This window comes from Hemiscyllium ocellatum, chromosome 6, assembly GCF_020745735.1.
Source record: "Hemiscyllium ocellatum isolate sHemOce1 chromosome 6, sHemOce1.pat.X.cur, whole genome shotgun sequence".
In the NCBI taxonomy this organism is placed as follows: domain Eukaryota; kingdom Metazoa; phylum Chordata; class Chondrichthyes; order Orectolobiformes; family Hemiscylliidae; genus Hemiscyllium; species Hemiscyllium ocellatum.
In genome coordinates, this window is record NC_083406.1 from 108,853,700 (window position 1) to 108,873,605 (window position 19,906).

At 43.2% G+C, this 19,906-nt stretch overlaps 1 protein-coding gene across 2 annotated transcripts in view; it reads right to left on the minus strand.

The window, feature by feature from the left end:
• slc9a7 (solute carrier family 9 member 7) overlaps positions 1-19,906 on the minus strand; it is a 153,760-nt gene that overhangs the window by 38,416 nt on the left and 95,438 nt on the right. Inside the window, exons 9-13 of one of the 2 annotated variants that reach the window (XM_060826255.1) lie at positions 16,000-16,088; positions 13,016-13,129; positions 11,364-11,475; positions 10,789-10,942; positions 4,051-4,110 (exon numbers count right to left, since the gene is read on the minus strand). In XM_060826255.1, the coding sequence (XP_060682238.1) occupies positions 4,051-4,110; positions 10,789-10,942; positions 11,364-11,475; positions 13,016-13,129; positions 16,000-16,088 (529 nt within the window). The remainder of the gene's footprint in view (positions 1-4,050; positions 4,111-10,788; positions 10,943-11,363; positions 11,476-13,015; positions 13,130-15,999; positions 16,089-19,906) is intronic. The other variant, XM_060826256.1, reaches the window with a different exon arrangement.

Below are 19,906 nucleotides of genomic sequence, written 5' to 3' on the forward strand. Positions count from 1 at the left end.
TTGAAGTGTGTATACTTCAATGCCAGAAGTATAAGGAATAAGGTAGGTGAACTTGCAGCGTGGGTTGGTACCTGGGACTTCGATGTTGTGGCCATTACAGAGACGTGGGTAGAACAGGGACAAGAATGGCTGTTGCACGTTCCAGGGTTCAAATGTTTTAGTAGGATCAGACATGGGGGTAAAAAAGGGGGAGGCGTGGCATTACTTGTCAAAGACAGTATCACAGCAGTGGAATGGACGATGGAAGAGGACTTGCCATCTGAGGTAGTTTGGGCTGAGGTTAGAAATAGGAAAGGTGAGGTCACCCTGTTAGGTGTTTTCTACAGGCCTCCTAATAGTCCTAGAGAAGTAGAGGATAATATTGCGAGGATGATTCAGGAAAAGAGTGAAGGTAGCAGGGTGGTTGTTATGGGGGGCTTTAACTTCCCAGATATTGACTGGGAGAGCTATAGCTCGAGTTCATTAGATGGGTCGGTGTTTGTACAATGTGTGCAGGAGGGTTTCCTGACACAATATGTCGACAGGCCAACAAGAGGGGAGGCTATATTGGATTTGGTTCTAGGTAATGAACCAGGCCAGGTGTTAGACTTGGAGGTAGGTGAGCACTTCGGGGACAGTGACCACAACTCGGTGACTTTTACTTTAGTGATGGAGAGGGATAATCGTGCGCCGCAGGGCAAGAGCTATAGCTGGGGGCAGGGAAATTATGATGCTGTGAGGCATGACTTAGGATGTGTGGATTGGAAAAACAGGCTTCAAGAGAAGAACACTAATGAGATGTGGGGATTGTTCAAGGAGCAGCTACTGCGTGTCCTCGATAGGTATGTACCAGTCAGGCATGGTGTAAAGGGCCTTGTGAGGCAGCCGTGGTTTAGTAAGGAATTGGAGTCCCTTGTGAAAGGGAAGAAGGCGGCATATGTAAAGATGAGGCGTGAAGGTTCAGTAGGGGCGATTGAGAGTTATAAGGTAGCCAGGAAGGAGCTAAAGAGGGAGCTAAGAGAAGCGAGAAGGGGACATGAAAAGTCTTTAGCTGGTAGGATTAGGGAAAACCCAAAGGCTTTCTATAGGTATGTCAAGAATAAAAGGATGACTAGGGTAGGTATCGGTCCAGTCAAGGATAGTCGTGGGAAGTTGTGTGTGGAGGCGGAGGAGATTGGAGAGACATTAAATCAGTACTTTTCATCAGTATTCACTCAGGAACAGGACACTGTTGCTGATGTGAATATGGAATCACAAATAATTAGAATGGATGCCCTGGAAATATGCAGGGAAGAGGTTTTGGGAATATTGGAAAGGATGAATATAGATAAGTCTCCTGGGCCTGATGGCATTTACCCCAGGATCCTATGGGAAGCTAGGGAGGAGATAGCAGAGCCATTGGCCTGGATTTTTATGTCGTCATTGTCAACGGGAATAGTACCAGAGGACTGGAGGATAGCGAATGTGGTCCCATTGTTCAAGAAAGGGAGTAGGGATAGCCCAAGTAACTATAGGCCAGTGAGTCTGACTTCAGTGGTGGGCAAAGTCTTAGAGAGAATGGTAAGGGATAAGATTTATGAACATCTGGGTAGGAATAACGTGATCAGGGATAGCCAGCATGGTTTTGTGAAGGGCAGGTCGTGCCTCACAAACCTTATTGAGTTCTTTGAGAAGGTGACTAAGGAAGTGGATGAGGGTAAAGCAGTAGATGTTGTGTATATGGATTTTAGTAAGGCGTTCGATAAGGTTCCCCATGGTAGGCTAATGCTAAAACTTCGGAGGTACGGCATTGAGGATACATTAGAGGTTTGGATTAGGAATTGGCTGGCTGGAAGGAGACAGAGGGTAGTAGTTGATGGATTATGTTCATCTTGGAGCGCAGTTACTAGCGGTGTACCACAAGGATCTGTTTTGGGACCATTGCTTTTTGTTATCTTTATAAATGATCTAGAGGAAGGACTTGAAAGCTGGGTAAGCAAGTTTGCGGATGACACAAAAGTCGGTGGAGTTGTGGATAGTGAGGAAGGAAGTGGTAGGTTACAGCGGGATATAGATAAGTTGCAGAGCTGGGCGGAAATGTGGCAAATGGAATTCAATGCAGCTAAGTGCGAAGTCGTTCACTTTGGTAGGAATAACAAGATGATGGATTACTGGGCTAATGGTAGGCTACTTGGTAGTGTGGATGAGCAGAGGGATCTTGGTGTCCATGTACACAGATCTCTGAAAGTTGCCACCCAGGTAAATAGTGCTGTGAGGAAGGCATATGGTGTACTGGGCTTTATTGGCAGAGGAATTGAGTTCCGGAGTCCTGAGGTCATGTTGCAGTTGTATAAGACTCTGGTGCGGCCTCATCTGGAGTATTGTGTGCAGTTTTGGTCGCCATACTATAGGAAGGATGTGGAAGCTTTAGAACGAGTGCAGAGGAGGTTTACCAGGATGTTGCCTGGAATGGTAGGAAAATCTTATGAGGAAAGGCTGAGGCACTTGGGGCTGTTCTCATTGGAGAAGAGAAGGTTTAGGGGAGATCTGATAGAAGTGTATAAGATGATTAGGGGTTTAGATAGGGTAGATACTAAGAACCTTTTACCGCTAATGGAGTCAGGTGTTACTAGGGGACATAGCTTTAAATTAAGGGGTGGTAGGTATAGGACAGATGTTAGGGGTAGATTCTTCACACAGCGGGTTGTGAGTTCATGGAATGCCCTGCCCGTATCAGTGGTGAACTCTCCTTCTTTATGGTCATTTAAGCGGGCATTGGATAGGCATTTGGAAGTTATTGGGCTAGTATAGGTTAGGTAGGATTCGGTCGGCGCAACATCGAGGGCCGAAGGGCCTGTACTGCGCTGTATCCTTCTATGTTCTATGTTCTAGCTGACCTTCCTCATCCCTGAAACCATTCTTGTAAATCACTTCTGCACTCCCTCCAATGCATTCTCACTCCTGAAGTGCGATGCCCAGAACTATACACAATATTCCTGTTGAAGTTTAACATCACCTCTTATCTTGTACTCCATTCCCCTATACATAAAGCTGACCACTCGTTTTGCTTTATTTACCAAGCTTGCCACCTTCATTGATCCATGCACATATACACCAAGGTCTCTATGCTCCTGCACCCCTTACTCATTCCATGACTGTTAAATGTCAACTGATTGGAGTTAAATGTTGTTAGCTCCCCTCCCATCACCAGTTTTCCAAATTTTAATGTCTCTCAGCCAACATGTGCAGAATGATAACAAAGCGTTTTCATGTGTCTCTGTCTGCAGAAAAGATCTTGGGAGTGCATGGGGAAAGTGGTCAGAAATGAGGGAAATAAAAGGAGAAAAGGAAAGATGCCCAAGTTTAATGGTTCAGAACTACTTATTCTGACAGACAGACCTCTCCTCACAGGCTTTTGGCCTAGCTTGTTGGGTGAAGCTTAATTTTTCAGTTAAATATTTTATGCCAGTTCTTTGGCTTCTTCAATAATGAGGACAAACACTGAAGAGATGATAGAACTTTGCGGGCAGCCATATTTCTTATACCATTTTGATTTTCCCTTTTACTGCATTCATCTTTCCTGTTTTAGAGAGTGTTGAAATGGAAACACCGTCAGTGGCTAGGGATTTGGGGAGTGGGGTGGCATGGAGGCCTGAAAGTACTTAGGGTTTGATTTGATTTGTAACATGGATTCCAACTCTCCAAAGAGCTCCTCTCTTGGTCTCATGCTTACAGGAAGAAACAGCCCAATACGTAAGAAATCGAAGCTACACAGAAGAAGAGCGAAGACAAAACGAACAAGCATGTAGACACACGGCACAAGTATTGCCAGGCAGCTGGGAAAGATTGTTTGCAGTAGTTGACGGGAGAATGACACAGGGCCTGCTCCACACAGGCCTAGAAAAGTAGAGATTTGATTATATTACATGCCCTCCTTTTTAAGAAGCAAACCATAGGCATTCAGAGGAAGCCAGAAGTGCAAGAAGCAGGCTGAAGTCGGATTATAGGACATTCAAGGATTAGCTGGCACTGGAGAAAAAAGAGAGAGTGGTGTTAATTTCACAGCACACTGTAGCCAGCTCTGTGCATCACCTGAAGTAGCTCCAGTGATCATCAGCCAGATCCTCTGCTGAAGGAACCCGGTCACCAACTCTGGGGGTGGCATAGCACAAGAAAATGTCAGAATTACCTCGGCACAAACTCAGTAAGCACCTACCTCGTAGACCCTAACAACCCTTACAGCGACAGGTGTAAGCATCCAATACACAATAGACTCTTAAAAGCAAACCTGACCCTCCATAATGTCTTTCCAACAAGGCTTACATCCTATGGAAGTTCTTCTTTTAAAAAGAAAACCAGTAACATGAATAAACAAAAAGGGTGGTGAAACAGTCTTTGGTTTTTGTCTAGTTCCCTCGGATAATCCCTGGTTTTGGGTTCTTCTTCCAAGGGGTGTGTTTGTCTCTGGCTAGGTCATCATTTATTGCTTCTCTCTCATGGGGGCACAATCCCTGTGTATATGTAAGGCTGGGATATGTAGATTCCTGAGGAGTAGGGGAATCGTGGCCTAAGGTGAAAACACAGCAAAGTGGATACAAGGAATTTCGGATCAACCAGGATCCTATTTAATAGGGGAGGAGGTTGAATAGTTTTTATTTCTTATGATCTAATGATCTAGATATTTCAGCACAAAGGAGGCTATTTGGTCCACTGTGCCTCCAACAGCTCATTAAACAAGCATCATTACCTTGGGCCGATTTGATGCTTTTCCCCCCATACCCTCCTGATATTTGTGGCAATTACTGGTGTTCCTACCTTTCCTTTGTCCCTTCAGTTTTAAAAAAGAATCTCACCTCCACCCCATGCATCTGTCAATGCTGTACCAGTGGCATCTTCTCGGAAGTACACAGGTGAAGACACATTATATAATCTTGGAATCTTGTAAAGGGCCATTTGAGCTGAATCTGCCTCTCTGAAACAGCTACTAATTTGTCATACTCTTTAATTACAGACCTACAGAATTTTTTTAAAAAATGAATTTGTAGTTTCTGAATTGGGGGCTGTTTAGCTTGGTTAATTTAGCTGAATAGCATTGGGTTCAGGATGAGGCCAACAGCACGGGTTCAATCCTTGTTCCAGCTGAGCTAGATGTGGGACCTGCTTCTCACCCAGAGAGCAGAATGCATTGGCAAACACTGATTGTGGAAGAAAAAACCTACTGTGAAAACACCACATCAACAGATGACAGACAAAAGCCCTTCAAAGAAATGTGACAGCTAAAGATGTGCAGGTTAGGTGAATTGGCCATACTAAAATTGGCCCATAGTGTCAGGAGATGTGCAGGTTAGGTGGATTAGCAGTGGTAAATGTGGGATTTATGGGGATATGGTGGGAAGTCCTCAATGGGCTGAACAGCCTCTATTTCGGGTTTCTAGACGACTGTTTTTGATTGTTCAAGTTGACAAATGTTAGAACTAGACAATAGAATATCTGGGGCACCCAACGTTATCATCAAACCCTTCCACGCTAGGCCAGTTAGAACACTGTGGGTTACAGAGCTGGCCCGTACCTGCCACTCTGTGGGACTTTAGATAACACAGTTTTTCTGCCATGGCTCTGCATTGTCTAGAAATTGGATCGAGATGGCCAAAGCTCTTTTCAAATGCAAGACTTCTAGTAGTCCTCAGCATGTGGAAACTTTCAGATGGTCAGCCTGGATAATTTTGGTCCCACAGGCTGGACTACAACCTTCCAAAAGTTCCTCAGCCTTCGCATATGCGGTTTGAGATGTTGCATTCCTTCAATGGCTAATCTCATCCCCAGTTCTTGAAGGAACTGCCTACACTCTAAAGGCTGGTTTTAGAGACAGTCAATAAAAAGGAACCCCACAGACAATTAGATAATGTGACTTCTATCAGACTGACCACCTGTAAGTGCAATAAATGGGAAAGTTTCCCTCATTGTGTCAAAATCAATGAAGCCTCCTCAGCAGCTGCCAGCTGTCTTGTTGGGAGTTCTGTGGGGTCCCACCACCTTGTATACCTGCTAAAGCTGAACAGATTAGGCATGAGTGCTGTGGAGCCTGCAGCTGTCAAAATCCAAGACCCTGGAATTTTCACAGTAAAATTCCATGCCCTGCTCTCTGAAGAAAGATTTTAGTGACCTCATATGGTTCAGTCACAAATCTTGCTCAATAAAACTCCTGTGAAGCACTTATGGACTGGAAAGATGCTATATAACTACAAACTGTTGTTGGGCATTTGGCCCTTTGGTATAAATGTGGTGAATACAGAACACGGGAAACTAGACAGCTCATGCAAAGTCCTTTAGAAATGGTCCTGACCTAAATTAGGGTGTTAATACCATTTTCATCAGTGTAATGTCTACTCCATGAATGAGACAGCCCTGTTTCACAGTTGAAAATGTGTTGCTGGTTAAAGCACAGCAGGTTAGGCAGCATCCAAGGAACAGGAAATTTGACGTTTCGGGCATAAGCCCTTCATCAGGAATGAGGAGAGCGTGCCAAGCAGGCTAAGATAAAAGGTAGGGAGGAAGGACTTGGGGGAGGGGCGATGGAGATGTGATAGGTGGAAGGAGGTCAAGGTGAGGGTGATAGGCCGGAGTGGGGTGGGGGCGGAGAGGTCAGGAAGAAGATTGCAGGTTAGGAGGGCGGTGCTGAGTTGAGGGAACCGACTGAGACAAGGTGGGGGGAGGGGAAGTGAGGAAACTGGAGAAATCTGAGTTCATCCCTTGTGGTTGGAGGGTTCCCAGGTGAAAGATGAGGCGCTCCTCCTCCAGCCGTAGACAATATATCAACTTATTTCTGATCTCAAGGTAAAGTTACACCTAATATGTTGGTGTTGTCATAGCGATGCTGATTGTCAGGTAGATTTGGTATACAGGTAGCAACTGAAAATTGCCCCTAGTCTCCTTGACTCCTTGTGGGTCAGTTACTGAACTCCCTTCATATTCTGAAGTCAAAACGCAGACCAAAGGGCTCCACAGTAAAATAAGAAACATCCAAACAGCAAAAAGTGAATGTTAAATGATGAGGTGGGAAGGACACAATCAAATTCAGTGCAGTTTGCAGGTAGAAGGACCTGCAAAAGGAAGTGAAAAAGGTTAAAATCAGGATGACAGAGGTCACGTTTCAACGAGCCAGTTTACAAAACATTTGAAGGCTGTTCAACTTAAGAACAATTGAAAATTTGCCACTCAGCAAAATACTGGGATTAAGAAATCATCCTTCTATAGGAAGGATATTGTTAAACATGAGAGAGTGCAGAAAAGATTTGAGGATGCTGCTGGGACAGAGGGTTAGAGTTATAGGGAGAGGCTGAATAAAGTGGGGCAGCTTTTCCTTGTAACCCGAGGGTTGAGTATAGAGTTTTATATATATCATGGGGAGAGGATGGATAGGTGAACTGTAATGGTCTTCTTCCCAGCAAAGGAGAGTTCAAATCTAGACAGCACCAGGTTCAAGGTGAGATGGGAAAGATTTAAAAGGAGGACCTGAGGGGCAACATTTTCATGCAGAGAATGGTGTGTGTTTGGAACAAGCTACCAGAGGTGGTGGTGGAGGCAGGTACAATTATGATATTTAAATGGCATCTGGATGGGTGTATGAATAGGAAGGGTTTAGAGGAATATGGGCCAAATGTTGGCAAATGGGAATAGATTAATTTTGGATAGCTGTTCAGCATGGAAGAGTTGGACTGAAGGGTCTGTTTCCATTCGATATGAATCTACGGCTCTACAATTCCTAGAATACACAGTTATTCTAAACAAATCCTCGAGTCCAGATAAGTTGTATTGCAGGCTGCTGTGGGAGATGAGGGAAGAAATTACAGGGCTTTGACCCAAATTTTTAATGACTCTCTGCTCAAAGGGGTGAGTGCCAGAGGACTGGCAGATAGCTAATGTGGTTCCACTTTACATGAAGGATGGTCGAGATAAACTAGGGAGCAGTGATTCATAGTTGGAAAAGCATGGAATAAATTCTGTGGGAGTGACTTAATCGCCACGAGGAGAGGCAAGGTTTATTAAGGATAGGCTGCATGGCTTTGTCTCAGAGGGAGGTCACACAAAACAAATTTGACTAAATTTTTTTTTTGAGGTAATCAAATGTGAGAGAGAAGGGTAGTATAGTTGATCTCATTTATATGGATTTCAGCAAAATATCTTTGACAAGGTCCCCTGTGGGAGACTGATAAATATGGTAAAAGCACCCAGGATCCAAGGCAAGATGGATTCAAAATTGGCTTGATTGCAGAAGAAGGATTTGTATAACTGAAGGCCAGTGCCCAGTGATGTACCACAGACATCAGTAATGGGTCACTTATTGTTCATGATATATACAAATGATATAGAAGAAAATGTCATTTTTTGGGCGGGGGGGGTGGAGAGGAACAGAGATGATAACTAAGTTTGTGGATGGCATGAAGATCAGTCGAGTAGTTGACAGTGAGAAGGAAGGTCTTGGGTTACAGGAGGATATCGATGGATTGGTCAGATGGACAGATCAGTAGCAGATGGAATTTAAACCTGAAAAGTGAGAGGTGATGCTCTTTGGAAGTAGTAACAGGCTAAAAGGAGTATCCGATGAATGGCAGGTCACTAAGAAGCTCAAAGGAACACAGGGATCTTCCCGAGATCCCGGAGGGTAGCAGAACAGGTTAGTAGAGATGTTAAGGTGCTCTATGGGATATTTGCCTTTCTCACTTTAGGCATAGATTTTAAGAATAGGTGGTTATTTTGGAGCTGTACAGAACTTCTATCAGGCTACAGCTGGAATACTGCGCACCACAGTGTCTGAAGGATGTGATTGTACTGGAGGGCTTGCAAAGGAGACTAACCAGAAGATTGCCTGGGATGGAGCACTTTAGCTATGAAGAGAGGCTGGATAAGTTTGTGTTGTTTTCTTTAGAGCCGAGAAGGTTGATTGAGATATCGAAGATATTCAAGGGCATGGACAGAGTGAATAGAAATCAGCTGTTCCCCTTAGTTGAAGGGTCAATAACAAGGGGACATAATTCTAAGGTGAAAGACAGGAGGTTAAAAAGGGGAGGTCAGGAAAATGTTTTTCACTCAGATGGTGGTGGGATCTGGAACGTGCTGCCTGGGGAGGGTAGTGGAGGCAGGAAACCTCAAATCTTTAAGAAGTACTTGGATGAATACTTGAAACGCCATGACATTCAAGGTCATGGGCCAAGTGCTGAAAAACTGGACTAATGCAGATTATAGCGTCATTTTTGTCAGTGAGGACTCTTTGGGCCTTTTTTGCACTGTTTCTAGGATTGTGTGTATCTGTTTGAACAGGTTTCGGCACACATTATGTGGCAGGTGACACTTGAACCCAGGCCTCCAGCTTCAAGAGATAAGGATAAGACCTCAGCACCAGCTAAAAGCAGACAAAAATTAATCTTGGTAGTCAAAGTTGATTTTGCACTTCAGTGGAATAGGACAACCTGACAGATGAACAACACCTGATGAAGGAGCAGTGCTCTGAAAGTTGGTGCTTCCAGTTAAATCTGTTGGACTATAACCTGGTGTTGTGAGATTTTTAAACTTAGACAGATGAACTGTAGTTTCTGCTGAAAGTTTTTTTTTAAGGTGCGTATCACCATCTGCTGTTCAGTTAAGGAAATGCACCAAAGCCGTTCACAAGTCAGATGACACCATTGCACAATACAGCAGCAGACACATTTCACACATACAATTTCACTGTGAGACAGGATTTTTTTAAAAACACTGTGCATGGTAGTCTCATGAAACAGAGCTGATGTTTATGGCAAGAGCCTGCATGTGAAGTCTTTGGACAAAGGAAGGCTATTACACTGTAGATTACCACATGAATCTGGCTGACCAGGAACCTTTCCCACTCTTTCCACATGCCATGGACATATTAGAAAGATTTACCAGATGATAATCAACCTGTGTAGCCATTTGTGGCACATATTTCATAATCATTCAGTCCTGAGGTCGGACTTGAACCCAGAATGTCTGTTCCATGAATAGGGAAACCTCCCTATCAAGATCAAAGACAGAAGTTGCTGGAAATGCTCAGCAGGTCTAGCAACATCTGTGCAGAGAAATCAAAGTTAACGTTTCAGGTCCAGGGACCCTTCCTCAGAGCATTAACTTTGATTTCTCTCCACTGATGCTGCCAGATCTGCTGAGCTTCTCCTACAACTTCTGTTTTTGTTTCCGATTTATAGCACTGGCAGTTCTTTTGGTTTTTCCTTAGCGAGATGATGAGTAATGGTCAGTGGAGTGACACTAAAAAAGCAGTTCTAAAGAGCCAGCATTGATGTGATGGGTCAAATGGTCTGATCCTGGACTCGATGGTTCTAAACTTCCAGGCTTCGCAAGTAACCCATGGGATCTGACTGTGTGAAAACAGGCCCAACAAGTCCACATTGACCCCCTGAAGAATAATCCACCCAGACCCATTCCCCTACCCTATAGTTACCCCTGACTAATGGGCAATGTAGTATGACCAATTCACCTAGCCAGCACATCTTTGGATTGAGAGAGGAAAACCGCACAGACACGGGGAGAATGTCTATCTGTGTGGAGTTTGCACAGTCACCCAATCGAATCCGGGTTCCTGGTGCTGAGGCAGTAGTGCTAATCGCTGGGCCACCTTGCCATCTAATGTAGAAGAAAATTTGGAAGCAAATAACTTCAATGGTTTTGTTAGATCCAGAAAAAGGTGGATTCCTGGTTGACTGAACTGTCTATATCTCAGAAGCGCAGAACAGCACGTGGAAGACAAATCATAGAGTAACAAACCATGCAAAGCAGCCACAAATGATGTTCTATACTGACCTAATACGTAACCATGACAATGTTGGCGTAGTGCCTCCACCAAAGACCCAGACAGTGAAAAAGACAATAAGGAGGGTGGTGGTGAACATCATTTGTCTGGCATATGTGGCGGTGTCTCGGATGGCAAGGGCAAAGGCCATGGCTCCTCTCAGACCTGCAGGAAGAACAAAGGTCATGCACTGAGGTATTCAACAATCACCTAGTAGTCAGGCCCATCGGTAACTGTATGACGGACACAGGACAAATCGAGAAACTGATAGGTGGTCAACTATGGGCCCCAGTGGGTATCACCCTTGCCCTCAGAATCAGAGAGCAGTAGAGATCAAGACCCATCACAAAAGGTGTGAGGAAGGGTCACTGAAACTTCTGTTTTTGTTTCCCATGCAAGGGAATTAACCGGATATGGCAGCATGGTGGTAACATCACTTGACCAGTAATCCATAACTTTGGCTAATGCTCCAAGGTTCAAATCCCACCATGGCGGCTGGTGGACACCGAAATTCAATGAACAAATAAAATGCAATTCCCGTGAATATCTGGTGTCCTTACCCAGTCTGGCCAACATGGAACTCTACCTGCAATCATCATCATGTGTTGGAAATTCCAGCCAATCTTGTGCTTTCTGGCCAAGTTTAGGAAAAAAGACAGTGGGTAAATGTTGGCAGCTCTTCCCAGCAAAATAGCAATCTGATCAGCAACAGCGGTTAAGGAACTTGAACAGCTAACGATGGCAAACAATACACTGTAGAAAAGGCACCTAACAAAACCAGTGAAGTTTTCTTTTAAAAAGCAGCACAGAAATAAGCCATTCAGCTCAACAGGTCCACATTGATGCAAACTTGTTCAAACTCATGCAGAGTCCAGGTGGAATAGAAAGGGACAAACTATCCCATTGGTGGAAGCGTCATGAACTAAAAGACACTGACTTAGTTATTGACAAAAAGTGACATGAAGAAAACATTTTAAATGAAAAGTAGCGAGTTTTTGCAATCTGGAATACATCAACTGTGGGGGAGGCAGATTCAATCTCAGCTTTCACAGGGAAATGGACAAGCACCTAAAAAGAAACAAATTTGCAGGGTTTTGGGCAAACAGCAAGTGTAGCTGAAATACTCTATCAGAGTTGGCATATTGGACCAAATGGCTGCATTCGGTGCTGTAACCCTCAAAGTCAAAAGGTGCCCTTTATACTCCTTTCTCCCCCATGTACTTGTCCAGCTTTCTCTAAAATGTAATGTACTACTTGGCTCAACTACACTTTAAGGCAGTGAGTTCCACATTCTCGCCACTCTGAAGAAGTTTCTCCTGACCTCCCTGAGGCTATTTGTTACCTATATTTATGGCCCTCAGTTTTACACTCACCACAACCAAAGTAAACACTCTCTCCATGTTTACCCTCTTAAACCCTCCCAGAATTTTAATGGCTTCTATCCTTTTTCCCCAAATGTTTTTCTCCCCAATGAATGTGCAAGACATTTTCTTTGGTTAGCAAGCAAAGTAGAAAGCAGGTGAGAGGGGGAAAGTGATAGCAAGGAAGGGAGAATACCTTCTGAACAGGCTTGTTGATTGTTAGCAGTGCATGGAAAAGCCAGCCTAGAAGCAACCCGCTAAAAAGCCTCCCATGAAAACAGCACAATCCTACACCCGCTTGAGTTTAGAACAAAAAAGATGATCCGGGAACTGCCTTCACAAAAGCACGAGATGTACCTGCACCCCAATGACTACAGTGTTTCAAGAGGGTAGCCCACCAACATCTTCCCAAAAGAAAGTAGGGATGGGTAATAAATTAGATTACTTAGTGTGGAAACAGGCCCTTCGGCCCAACAAGTCCAGACTGACCTACCGAAGCAGAACCCACCCAGATCCATTCCCCTACATTTACACCTTCACCTAACACCACAGGCAATTTATAATGGCCAATTCACCTAACCTGCAATTTGTTTTGGATTGTGGGAGGAAACCGGAGCACCTGGAGGAAACCCACGCAGACATGGGGAGAATGTGCAAACTCCACACAGAGCCTGAGGTGGGAATTGAACCTGGGTCTCTGGTGCTGTGAGGGAACAGTGCTAACCACTGTGCCACCGTGTTGCCCATAAATGGTGACCTTCTTTCCATGAAGTGATTAACAAAAACAAATTCTTGCATAATTAATATGGAGCAAATCCCAAATCTATTACAACAAAACTCCATCACAAACCTTGCAGAAATTTCAAGTAAAGGATACAAAGGCGCCCAGAATGAAGATGGGGTTAAAGATGTGATTCTGAAATGTAAACAGCGCCAAACCCATGTAGGAAAATATGAAGTTTTCAGCCAAGAAATTCAGAACTTCAAACAACTGCAAAAGATGATGACATTAATGTAAATGATAATGTATTTCAGTTTGAAACCTTCGTTATGAGATGTACATCATATGCAGCACTGTGATGAAATCCATTTTACTTATCCAATTGTAATATAGAAGCCAGCAATCTTAGAATATTGTAACATTCACAGAACTGGGTATTCCAATAGTTGCTAGATGACTATATTCAAATATGCCTGGGAACAAGGGTGGGACTTGAGGCTTTCAACGCACCACTCAAAACAGTTCAAGGACAATTCAAAAGCTCACAGGCAGATGGGATCAAGAGACAGTAAAAACATTAAAAAGAAACAGAATCAGGCTTGTGGTTATACACTGTTGCTGTTTAGCTGAATTGCTGAGAGTCAGATTCATAGAATCCCTACAGTGCAGAAAGACACACTTGGTTTCTCCACATTGACCCTTCAAGAGCATCTCACCCAGTCCCACCGTCCTACCCTATCCCTGTAATCCTGCATTACCCATGGCTAATCCAACTGCACATACCTGGACCCTATGGGCAATATAACATGGCCAATCCACCTAACCAGCACATCTTTGCACTGTGGAAAGAAATTGGAGCACTCGGAGAAAACCCACAGGGAGTATCACAGGGAGAATGCCTGTATGGAGTCTGCACAGTCGACGGAGGCTGGAATCGAACCCAGATCCCTGGCACTATGAGGCAGTAGTGCTAACCACTGAGCCATTGTGCCATCAAGGCAAAACAAAGTTAACATTGAGTGTAGTGATCCATCAGGAGAATGACAGATGCTAATAGACCTGTTGAGTTTATCTAGGTCTTCATGTTTGTTTCAGATTTCGAGCTTGTTTTTATTTTAGGTAATTGAACTACTCTGGTTCTGTTTGAATTTAGGAGAAGTTCTTGTTGCCAGGTTGGGCAGCTGAAGAAAGGAAGAGCTCAAGAGAGAAAGACGATCAGGGGCAGCACCAGCTTGGTGAAGTTAGTGGTCTGTGAAAAGCTGGAATCGTGCTTTAACTAAGTGCTGGAATCTAGTTTCAAGAATCCAGGGGAGCACAGAGCCAGGCAAGGAAATTGAACTAACAGAGTGGGAGCAATTGTTGAGGCAATCCATAAGAGAGTGTCTTTTGAGAGATTCGGAGAGTTTGGCAGAATTGGAATTATTTTGAAAATTGAATGAGATTTGCTCCCATACCATTAATGTCTGGGGGACTGCTTAAAACTCCTTGTGATGTCTCTTCATTTCATTGCAACTTGATGTGATCTATGTACTGTTCAACCATTGTTTGTTGGTTACACACATTTACCTTAGTTAACTCTGAATGCTGGAAGTAAGCTTACATACAAACACATTACATATATATAACAGCTTGCATTAGTGATCTAATTTGTACGGCAATATCTATTGTTGTTTGTTCAAACTTAGGGCATCTTGTGGCTTTATCCTCTTAGGATCTCAAACTTGGTCTCCTTACAAAAGGTTACTGCTCTCTAACCAGGTTGTAACAATTTTCACAGGCTGCTGATTTCCATAGTATAATTGAATAAATAAGAAAATAGATTTCATCACACAACCCAAGGTCAAAGAAGGAAAGAGAACAGAAGGTAATTGCCTAACCTGCAGGAAGCAAGTCTCCCTAAACAGACTGCAGTGCACCACTGGCAGAGTTTTGGGAACAGGTGTTGTTGTATGGAGGAGAATTAGACATATGCAGAGGGTAGGAGGGATATTGACAACATGATGTACTTCTGCAGCATATTAATTCAAAATTTTCCTATGCTTTATTTTAGCATCATTTCAATAATACTCCTTCTGCAAATACACTATGGGAATGGTAGCATAGTAGTAACATTACTGGATTATAGTTGGAAGGATTGAACCTAATGCCATGAAGCATGAATTCAGATTGTAGGTGGCAGAATTCATATTAAGTCAATTAATAAACTTCGAACAAAATGCTGGTCTAACTAATAATGATTATGAAACCACCAGATTGTCATAGAAATCTAGCTGGTTCACTGATGCAGGGTTAGGGGGATTAACCATCCTTACAGCAGTCACTCAAACATGCGTATGGCCTATTTGTGTCTCCCACTCGACAACCACGTGGCTGACTCTTAATTGTCCTCTGAAATGGTCAACAAATCACTCAGTTGCATCAAACCATAGAAAAGCAATGTGTCCTTTGGGACTGCCACAGCTCAAAGAGGTGGCACACCACCTTCTTATCAGAGGCAGATGGGAAGGGACAATAGATGCTAGTTTTTCTACAATGTTCACATCACAAAAATAGACAAAAATTAGTGATGGAACTGCAAAAGCTCTGCTTCCTCTCCATTCCCCCCTGTCCTGCAAGCTCTAGTTCACTTCAGGGCACATGACACATTTTAAACACAGATATATAAACATAATAGAAAGTATGCAAGGACACATTACCTGGAACTTTAAACATTTCCTACCAGTTGCAGGTTGTCTAAGTCCAAAGCTCTGAAGTCATCTTAGTAAACCACTTTTGACTCTTTCTTCCTTTAAGACGTTATTTAAAGCCTGCCTCTGACCCAGAAGTAGGCTTTTTGGACACCTGTCCTAACATCACTTTGAGGCTCAATGTCAAATTTTTTCAATTATACTCTAACCTTTCTTTAAAACATGAAAGGCAGTACAGAAATGCAATCTGTTGTCTCAGGATTGTAAACATGGATTAGAATTCGGCCCAATTGCATTTTCCATCATTTCAGGGCATTAGGGCTACTCGTCCTTACTGCCATCCTGCTGTGATAATCCAAAACAAATGAAAGAACAAAACAGGAGCTTTTCTAACACCAAACCCATGTAACACACACAACCCAACTGAGAACTGACACCAGTAGGCTTCCATACCTGCTTTGTTCTGTCTCTTGATTCTGCAGACAGGTTGTTGTACGTATAATGAGCTTGCGTGATTCCACAGAAGAGAACTGCAACCACACCTGCACAGAAAATACCAAAGTTTGTAAAAACAGGAAGGCGGGTCAAACTGCTGGTCATTTTAGATGAGTGGCCAGTGACATTCCTGGTACCAGAGAGCCTGACAGTGAGCATTGCTATCGCTGAACTCCCACCCCACCCCTCTCCACCATCAACATCCTGAATGTGAGCACCAAAAGGTCTGTCTCCATGCTGTATGACTCCACAACCAGATACCTAACCGGACCAGCCATAAATCCAAGCTAGAGGCTGAGAATTCTGTGGGAAAAATTCCATTCTTGCCTCCCTGTAGTTTGTCACCCATCGACAAGGCACAAAGCAGGAGTGTGGTGGAATGCTCTCCACTTGGAGGAGTGCGGCTCCAACCGACACTAAAGACACCATCTATGACAAAGTGGCTTGCTTTATTTGCACCACATCCATCATCTTCAACATTCATTGCTTCCAGCACTGAGTCACAACGGTAGCACTATATTTCACACAAGATGTCTTGTAGCAACTTGCCAAGGTTCCTTCAAAGAACACCACCATCATTTTAAACAAGGACAGAAAAGCAGACATACAGGAACATAACCATTTGCAAATTTCCCTCACAACAGATCAACCAGACTTGAAACTCCCTCACCATTACTTTACTGTTCCTATTGTTGGTAGGCCCAAACCCTGAACCTTCTTAACATGATGGGTTGACATTCACCTCAAGGACTGCAGCAGTGGTTCATCACCACTTTCTCAAGGATTAGGGTTGAACAATAAATGGTAGCCAAGTCACACAATACCCACAAGTATGAAAAAAATTAAAAATATTCTCAACAGCCAGCGCGAAGTCAGACTGAATCCAAGAAATACAGGAGCTAGTAGTCTCAGTCAATGGAGACAATTCTATATTAATGGGTGGCAGATTGTTCCTTACACAAAATTGAGGCAAAGGACATAAATCAGAAGCCAAAGTGCAGCTTTAAAAAAAAAAATCACCAAACCTGGTCTGTTCTACTGCAGATAATATAAACTGCAGATTTATTATATCCATGAAAGTGAAACAGTAAGCAGGTTACAGATGAGCAGTGTCTGGAGTTGGACACAGAAACTGACATGAGTAATAAATCACAGCTTCTCATCATACAAACTAACCAAGCTCTATCCTGGCTGTTAAACAGATTCAGCCGGGGTTGCAGACGGGGTTGCAGACAGCGAAGCAACCATCCATTGAAGGATTTCACACCATCCATCAAATCACCTTTCCTTGCTGTCACGGCAAAATAATGAGAACCTTTGCTTTATTCTTTATTAGGTAGAGAAAAATGCCAACAATTTCCTGCACCTGCATCATTAGCTCCCTGAAGCACTGCTATTTCAGACCGCACGTAGGTTCCAACTAGACACAAAGCATCAACACCTGGTGAACCTCAGAAACTGATTGATTTCATACAATTGTAGGGTGCAAACATATAGAGTCTTCCTTTTCTCCTCCACTGTCCCTTACATTTAAGAAGGGTAGAATTAGAACCACGAACTCGATTAATATCAAGTGCCTTTCAAGGCTTTGGTCCTAGTTTGGTTTTAAAAAGCACTTGCACTTCTCCTGGGTCCTCAGAAATGGTCGAGTAAAAAATGAGGTCTGCAGATGCTGGAGATCAGAGCTGAGAATGTGTTGCTGGTTAAAGCACAGCAGGTTAGGCAGCGACCTAGGAACAGGAAATTCGACGTTTCGGGCCAGAGCCCTTCATCAGGAAGGCTCTGGCCCGAAACGTCGAATTTCCTGTTCCTAGGATGCTGCCTAACCTGCTGTGCTTTAACCAGCAACACATTCTCAGCTCCTCAGAAATGGTGCCTACAACCTCAGAAGGGACTGGGGACACTGAAATAAATCTGCTTAGCCCGAGCATTGTGTCTTAATCTAAACTTGAATTGTGAATAGTACGTCCATGGCATCAGTACAGCATTCTAAAAACCTTATGTCTCAGCCACCTATTGCGACAATGGATCATAACCCTCAATCACCTACATGTGTACTGAGCTTTCAGCTGTGACTGCTTTTTATTAAGACAACAGGAGAGGATGGGAAGCCAAAGAAATGACAGAAATTGTAAAAGGTGAGAAATGTAATTCAGTGACCACCTGGAAGACTGGTGTGAATTATCCTCATCCACAAGGGAACCTTGGAATGTTACACCTGACATGTGTCAAGAAAGCTTCAGAAGAGAAGGATTTGAAAGTAGCAATGCACCACAAACCGAACTCAAATCACCAGTGAGTTGTCCCAGATTGTGACAATTTGGATAAAAAAGACAGAATTTAGGTGAGTGATACATGGGATGCTGCTGCTCCTTGAACAAGGTTTTGTCGACCTTGGTTTTTTCTCTCCAGAGGGGTTGTAAAAAGCAGAGGTTTCAATTTGTCTGTGATTTGGGGTAAAAATGAGGAAAACGTGAGCCATGCCTAAGCTGCAGGTAAAAAGTCTCTCTCTCTCTCTCTCTCTCTCTCTCCTTGCAGCAAACTCAGAAGAAAACAAACTACAGTAAAAAGGAAACAGGACAAGTGTTCTCAGCTGATCTGCAAAGGCAAGTATCTTGGAAGCAACTGCTCACCAGTTCTACTGGTATCACCCAAAGTAATAACTGCAACGTCCCATTGCTTACTCTTCACAGAACTGAGACTGATCGAACAACCTTTTTTGTAAAAATAAAACTTCCTAGGACTCACACTCATTTCTAGTCCATGTGTTATACAGATTTAATTGTCGCATGCACTCAAATACAGGAGTACAGGAAAAACAGTGTACAATGTCGCCACACACTGTGCCATCTAGATACAACGGCACACAAAAAAAACCTGTTTCTTTTAATACTTTAAGAAAGAAATGTTAAACATTACCTTCGTAGACTAAGTAAAAAGAAAGAAATAAAAGTAACAGTTAACATTGTCTGTTGTGTTGTTGCAGCTCATATTTAGTTAATAATAAATTTACTCTTGTTAACTTGAAAAAGCCTGGTTAAATTGGCTTCTTTTAAAACTTGAATTCATTTTGTCTTGGAGAAGATCAAGTGAAGAATCCTCTTTAAATTAACGTCGTTCGGACAAATTTAGATGTAATAAAGCAGAGGAACCTTACTGAGAGCTTCACGTTTCAGGTTATTCCTTTAGGAACTGTAACAATCTAGGGAACCTTGCCAGATACTGACCGGAACCACCTTTATGGAAGCTCTGATTGTAATAGATGGACAATTTAGTGCCATGTTAAAAGGAACAGTAGTAGGCTATTCAGCCCTTTGGGCTGTTTCTATCATTCCTGAATAGCTAATTTGTGCCTCCATTCAAGTTAGCTGTTAATGTTCCATTATCCTCGTCTAATAAAAATCCCTTAATCTAAGCTTTGAATGAATCAATAGTAAAATAAATACATGGTTCAAAGACCAGTGTGTGAGAAGTGAGTATCAGTTCATAAGGCATTGACATCAAAACTAGGGATAGTGGGGGCTGTATGGCTGAGATAGTCTGAGTCTGAACCTTGCTAGGAGGCGAGTTCTAGCAAGCAGGGAGGTAGAGAGGGCTTTCAACTAAACAATGGGAGTCAGGGTTGAAAAGTGTAGTGCTGGAAAAGCACAGCCGATCAGGCAGCATCTGAGGAGCAGGAGAATTGCAAGTTTAAGTATGATGTACCAAATGAGTCTGGAGAGTCAACACAGTAAAGCAAAATAGAAATTTCCCAGAATTCTGATCTGCAGTAGGATCTGGGTATTTTTGTGCACAAAGTTGGTACGCAGGTACAGCAAGTATTAAGGTGGCTAATGGAATGCTATCCTTATTACAAGAGGAATTA